Source organism: Pinus tabuliformis, chromosome X, assembly GCF_031772625.1.
Source record: "Pinus tabuliformis cultivar Carrire ecotype Pingquan chromosome X, CPIR1, whole genome shotgun sequence".
Classification (NCBI taxonomy): Eukaryota; Viridiplantae; Streptophyta; class Pinopsida; order Pinales; family Pinaceae; genus Pinus; species Pinus tabuliformis.
Window position 1 is genome coordinate 1,002,065,766 of NC_142308.1, and position 7,014 is coordinate 1,002,072,779.

General features: G+C 39.1%; 1 protein-coding gene across 1 annotated transcript; it reads right to left on the minus strand.

The window, feature by feature from the left end:
• Positions 1 to 585: 585 nt before the first annotated feature.
• Positions 586 to 1,458, minus strand: LOC149143117 (phospholipase A1-Igamma3, chloroplastic-like). Its single transcript, XM_089451684.1, has one exon. The coding sequence runs from the start codon at positions 1,456 to 1,458 to the stop codon at positions 586 to 588; it is 873 nt and encodes a 290-aa protein (XP_089307810.1).
• Positions 1,459 to 7,014: the final 5,556 nt, after the last annotated feature.

The window sequence follows — 7,014 nt, forward strand, 5'->3', positions numbered from 1 at the left end:
TTAGCTTCTGATAGAGGGATCTAGGCAGTCTTATAATACAACCACTTGTGCTGGTCACATGATTGGCTCAAAAAGAGCACATCACATGATTTGCTCGAAGAAAGCCCACGGTGATAATAAAGTCTTGGAAAAAATTCAGTCAGTGATCTTGCTGGTTCACAGGGGTTTCGGAGGAGTCAATCAGTCATCTTATTAGTTCTTGTTCTTCTGCTGCTGTTGGTGCAGGTGCTACCACCAAAAGCAAAATTCTAGGATCTTCTATGAGTAAGTCGCAGCGACTGGAGCAGGGTCTCTATTCCCTGAAGATTTGAAAGGTTTGTCGTTCCCGACATAACCGTCAATTAGATGAAGATAATTCTTTAAACTGTGGGCGTAAGCAGGATCAAGATTATGAAGCTCTTTCAGAATGGGAGAGTCGTTATTATTCAAAACAATTTTCACGCCCACGTGAAAATATATCCAGGGAAACCAATCCAACATTTGACTCAACCATGTCCAGCAGTTCTCGTTGAAAACAAGTCCAGGAACTTTGGGAACAATATCGTTCTTGAACAATATCGTTCTTGTTCACCAACCGCAACACCTTCACTCCCACCTCTGCCATTCGCAGGGCGAATGCTCTATTCCCAACGCGTGGGCTCCTAAGCTGTGTCCAGTTAAAGTTACGCTCAAACTTTCTTCCTTGTATTCATCTACCAGTCTTAAAATTTCTGAAATAACAGTATCTCTTGCAGATATTGAATTGTCTCCATGAGAAGTGTAACAGCTCAAAACTCCCTCCTCCACTCGGACGTCGTTGTCGTTGAAAGGAGCAACAGACGATAATCTGGCTCCGATGCGCTTGTGTTTGAGAGGAGTAATTGATAATCTGGAAGGAACTAAAATATCTCTTGTGTCCTCTATCCATTCTTGAACCATTTGGGTTCCTCTCCACGCTACTACAATATCCCGCCGTCCTAGTCTTCGTATCTCTTGAGTATCTGTGCAAACTGCAATAAAGCCAATCCACACAGATTGCTCTATTTTCCTCCGTAAGATATTTGTGTCCGCATACAAATATTTGGTCATTTTATAGCCCTTGGGGTAATACTGGGAATCACCGGCCATTTCACAGCTGTCGAACAATTTATCAGGACTATAGTTAGCCCCACCATAACCATTCATGAAAAGTTCACTATCAAACACATCGTAGCACAACTCTGAAAAATCACCATATCTGAGAATCTCAGCTTTGAATACTGGATTAATGGGATCTAATAACCCATTCCACGACTCTTCTCCTTCAATATCTTGCCACATATCTGCAAGCGCTATGTTTTCGTATCGGTCCATCTCTTTTAATAGTGGGTGTCTTGAAGAACACGCGATCGATTTTCGGTTTTGGGTCCGAATCAGTTTTTTATGGAGAAGAGTGCCCTTGCTGCTTGAAGCTGTAAGGAATGAAGGGAGCATCCCCATCCTTCGTAGTACTGAATATAGGTGATCTATGAAGCGAGACACGAATTTCTGAATCTCAATGTCCTCAAGTATAAAAAGGCTGGATATCTTAAAGACAGTTCTGCTTCTGTGGTTTTATGCAAGTTGTTAGCTTAGTTTTTCTTATGTGCAATGCCAATCCCAATATTTGTATCTTACCAGAGCTTGGTACCCATATATATATCAATATCATACACGAAATTCATTAGCAGCAGCAAGTGGATTGATTTCCTGGATTCGAAGTTAGTAAATTTGACACGGTTGCATGAGGCCAATGTTGGAAATTTCTTGTAATTTCAAACACAAATTAACTGAACACAGAGACAATGCTTTGTTTTTCTCCACATGATCTTTAACACAGGGAAGCAAATAAAATCTCTGAGCAAAGTAGAGTTTCTCAATCAAAATAAACTTGTATTAATTCATAATCTGCCTGATACAAATTTCTTCCTCTCTTTCAGAGGGATTCACCAAGAACTTCCACCAAAAAGAAAATTACCCTGCCTCTTTTACAAATAATTTTACACTGCTGTGTAAAATTCTCATTCACTGCTATGTTAAAAGTTTTTACATTCACTGTTGTAAAATAGAAATTCTTACATAGGTTTACTGCTGTAAAAATCTTTTTTTCAATACAGTGTGAATCCCTTGTTTTTCATTCGCTGCCGTGAACTCTTTTTTTCATTCCATTGCACATTTAATGAATACAAAAACATATACCAAAACCAAAATTTTTTTAATAAAGCGTTGACTTGCCCATACCTCCGTGGTTTAAAAAACTATTAAAATTAAAACCTTTTACCAAACATTCTATGAACTACATTAAATTACATTCATTTTTTTACTGACAAAGTCGGTAGTCAACAAAAATTTAATTCACGTCAAGTCATGGTGCAACAGGCCCGTTGATTTAATGCAACAGTTGACACAATTTCCTCGGAAGCCCTTTTAACACGAACTTTACGTTCCGGGAGATGGGCGGTTTTGGAGACGTACACTGGACGTGTGTCGCTCGGTCGGGGTGATCGGATCCCTCCTGACAAATATCGCTTTCTGCAAAAGGTGGTGCGGGAAGATACCGATGGTTTTCTGAATTAAATGCCGCATCACTGTTCAGCTGTTACGACAGTTGAAATTACGATTTCAACACTCCCCTTTAATTTCAACTGCTGGGTTATCAGTGATACCCAGACATTTCCTCAAAAATTCGAAGCTTTTCTCGTCCAACAGCTTTGTCAAAATGTCTGCAACCTATTCCTGAGTCATGCAATGTTGTAAAACAATTTCTCCATTGCTTACCAATTCCCTCATGTAATGAAACCTTGTGTCAATGTGTTTCGTTCTCTTATGAAACACCGAATTCTTGGATAATGCAATAGCTGAGCTATTGTCACTAAAAATTACCGTTCCTTTTGCCTGGTCTTGGCCCAAACTCCTTAACATCCTTCTCAACCAAACTGCTTGACATGCTGCTGCTGTAGCTGCCACATATTCTGCCTCTGCTGTAGACAACGCCACGATAGGCTGTTTCTTAGAAGCCCATGAAATGGATCCTAAACCGATATGAAAGACATAATCGGATGTGCTTTTCTGATCATCTACACTTCCAGCCTAATCACTATCAGTGTATCCAAATAAATCTGAACATTCTGAGACAGTATATAGAATGCCAAACCTTTTAGTACCTTTGACATACCTCAGAATCCTTTTTGTTGTCTGCCAATGTGCTTCTTTTGGCCTCTCCATGAATCTGGAAATTAAACTAATAGCAAACATTATATCCGACCTAGTTGCAGTTAAATACATAAGGCTGCCAACTATGCTCTTATACAAGCTAGGATCAAAATCCTTGCTGCTGTCTTCTTTGCTGAGTTTTAATCCCATTACTGTGGGAGTGATTGCTGCCTTGCTGTCTTGCATATTGAATCTCTCCAACACTTCATTAACATATTTTTCTTGTGAGATAAAAATCCCATTTTCATTTTGATCTACTTCTATTCCTAAGAAGTATCTCAACAAACCCATGTTAGTCATTTCAAATTCCTCTTTCATGACTGCTTTGAAATTTTCAATGAGGTAGTCATCATTACTTGTGAAAATTACATCATCAACATATAACACAACAATTAGCAATTTACCATCCTTTTCTTTGATGTAGACGGTGGGTTCTCCCTCACATTTTTCAAATCCATTCTCCAGTAGATAGGAATCTATCCTACTGTACCACGCTCTTGGTGCTTGCTTCAGCCCATAAAGATCTTTCTTCAATCTGCACACTTTGTGCTCTTGGTCTTTCTTCTCATAGCCAAGAGGTTGCTCAATATAAACCTCTTCCATTAACACTCCATTTAGGAATGTTGACTTCACGTCCATTTGGTAAACTTTCCACTTGTTTTGTGCTGCTATGGATAGCATTGCCCTCACTGTTTCCATTCTTGCAACTGGTGCGAAAGTTTCCTCATAATCTCTCCCATACTGTTGTTTGTATCCTTTGACAACTAGCCTTGCTCTGTGTCTTTCTATTTTGCCTTCAGCATTGCACTTGGTCTTGTAGACCCATTTAACTCCAATGACCTCTACCTTTTGGTAGTTCAACCAAATCCCATGTCTTGTTTCTCTCTATGGCATTGATCTCCTCATCCATAGCTTCTATCCATTGCCTATTTTTAATAGCATCTTCGAAATGAATAGGGTCATCAACATGACAATACAAAGCAAACAAGGAATTCATTCCTTCATCATAAATGTCACTTAAATTTCTGAACTTCTTACCTCTCTCATTTGGTGTGCAAGTGCTTGAAGAAGCACTTGAATTTCCTCCTTGTGGTGCGCTTGGAGAAGCACTTTCATTTCTCCTCAAGGGTGTCTCTTGCTGTCCTTGGGTTGGTACTGCTGTTTGGGGATGTATTTCAGCCATCTCCTCATCATTTTCATCATGAGACAAACAATTTTTAACATTTACTGTTTTCTCTATGCTTCCATCCCAAGCTTCTTCCTCAATGAACTGAACAGATCTCTATTCACAAAAAACTTCTTGGTAGATGGGATATACAACATGTAAGCTTTGGATTCCTCACTGTATCCTATGAAAATACATTTCTCCTCTTTGTTGTCCAACTTCTTCCTTAGCTGATCTGGAATGTGTGCATAGGCCACACATCCAAAAAATTTCATGTGGGTGACTCCTTGCTTTCTCCCACTCCATGCTTCTTCCGACACTTTATTCATAACTACTTTTGTAGGACACCTATTCAAAATATATATTGCATAGTGTACAACTTCAGCCCAATAATCATTTGGCAAATGCTTTGCCTTCAACATGCTCCTTGCCATATCCATGATGGTCTTGTTCTTCCTTTCAGCAACTCTATTTTGCTGCGGGGTGTACCTAGCTGTAAATTGCTTATGAATTCCATTTTCTCTACAAAACCATAGGAATTCCTTGGAGATATACTCACCTCCTTTATCAGTTCTTAGAACTTTGATATGCAACCCGCTTTGGTTTTCTACAAGTGCTTTGAAATTCCGAAATTTTTCAAAGACTTCACTTTTCTTCTTCAGGAAATAAACCCAAGTCATTCTGGTAAAGTAATCAGTGAATGTTAGAAAATATTGGCTGCCTGCTAATGATGGAGTTTGTATCGGTCCACATAAATCTGAGTGGACAATCTCTAAGGGTGCTTTTGCTCTTATGCTTTTCCCTGATGTAAAACTTTCTCTTTGTTGTTTCCGCAATATACAACCTTCACAAACGCTGTCCGGTTTCTCTATCAATGGTAGTCCTCTTACCATTCCTTTCCTACTCAACAAGTTAAGACCTCCAAAGTTGAGATGTCCAAATCTCAAGTGCCACAACCAATTTTCATCCTTTGGTACGCTTTGGAAAGCCTCTTGGGTAACTGTTGCAATTACTTCTTTGTTTTTCAAATCCCCCCTTATTCTGAGAGGGAACATCTTGTTCCTCGTCATCTTCACTTCAGCAATACATCTTTTGCTGGGTGCTCTATCCATGATGGTGCATACATCATTCTCAAAGAAAACATTGTACCCGTTTTGAACAAGTTGTCCAATACTTAAGAGGTTACACTTCATTCCAGGAACATAATAGACATCTGCTATGGTTTTCTTTTCACCTCTCTTTGTAAATATTTTTACTTCTCCTTTTCCCATAATAGAAATTTTACTATCAGTCCCAAGTGTGACTTGTGATTTCACATTCTGATCTAAAGCAGAAAACAAGGCTATGTTTCCTGTCATATGGTTGCTGCAACCAGAATCTAGAAACCATATATCATCACTGTTTGTTTCAGCCATATTACAAGATAACATCACATTATCTTGGCATATATTTTCTCTAGTTATATTTGCATTAGATCTATTATTTATATCATGCTGCTTCTTCCTACATTCATTTGCATAATGCCCATATTTTTTATAGTAATAACATTGGACATTGGATTTTTCATACCTTTGTCCTTGAGCATGATGTTGTCCACTTTGTTGGTTGCTGCCTTGGCCTTGGTTCTGATTTGGATTGCTGCCTCTTCCTTGAGCATTTGCTGGACTCTTTCTTCCACCTCTGTTTTGGCTTCTGCCTCTTCCTCTCTTGTTTCCTCTGCCTTGACCTCTTCCTCTTCCAAAGGACATCTGGGTCTTGAAGGCTTTCTCTAGAGATGAGTTTACATTTCTACTCAACCTCTGTTCATGTATTATCAGTGATGCATGAAGTTCATCAACTGAAAAGTTTGAGAGATCCTTTGTCTCTTCTATGGTGGTGACAATCACATCAAACTTTGAGGGTAGGACCCTCAATATTTTCTCCACAATCCTCCTTTCTTCAAGAGTTTCTCCATGAGATCTTATTTGTGTGACCAGAGCGATCGCATGTGTGAAGAATGAGTCAATATTGTCTGACTCCTTCATGCACAGATTCTCAAAATCTCTCCTCAGCAATTGTAGTTTTGCTGTCTTCACTTTCTCCATGCCTTGATAGGTTGTCTTGAGAGTTTTCCATGCTTCTTTGGATGCCTTGGCTGCTGCTATCCTTGGAAACACACTCTCATGCACTGCTTGATACAAAAATACGAGGGATTTTGAATCCTTCTTCCTATTTCTCTTCAACAAATCTTTCTCTGCCTGTGTGAAGTTATTAAAATCATCTTCATCTGCTGGTTCTTCAAATCCATATTCAACAAGTTCCCATAAATCTTGTGAGGCAAACAGGGCTCTCATGGTTATTGCCCAATAGTCATAGTTTTTCCCATTAAACTGTGGGAGCTGAGTATTAAAAATACCCATACTAGTGATGGTGTTGGCCATTCCTTGCACTCTTAGCTATGCTTCAGATATTTGACTGTGTATTTAAAAAACACTGACTTTCTTCAACAGCTACAAAAAAAAAACTTTGAGAAATACCTTGGATTCTTTTGCCTAAGACTTCATTCTGTTGGAGAAATTGTTGCAGCAAAAAACTCCTTCCTTCAGTTCCTTTGACACCTTCAAAGAGCCTGGATCTGCTCTGATATCACTGTTGGAAAT

Excerpts from the sequence above, each read along its gene's own strand:
- LOC149143117 (XM_089451684.1), bottom strand. The coding sequence starts at position 1,458 with ATGGGGATGCTCCCTTCATTCCTTACAGCTTCAAGCAGCAAGGGCACT.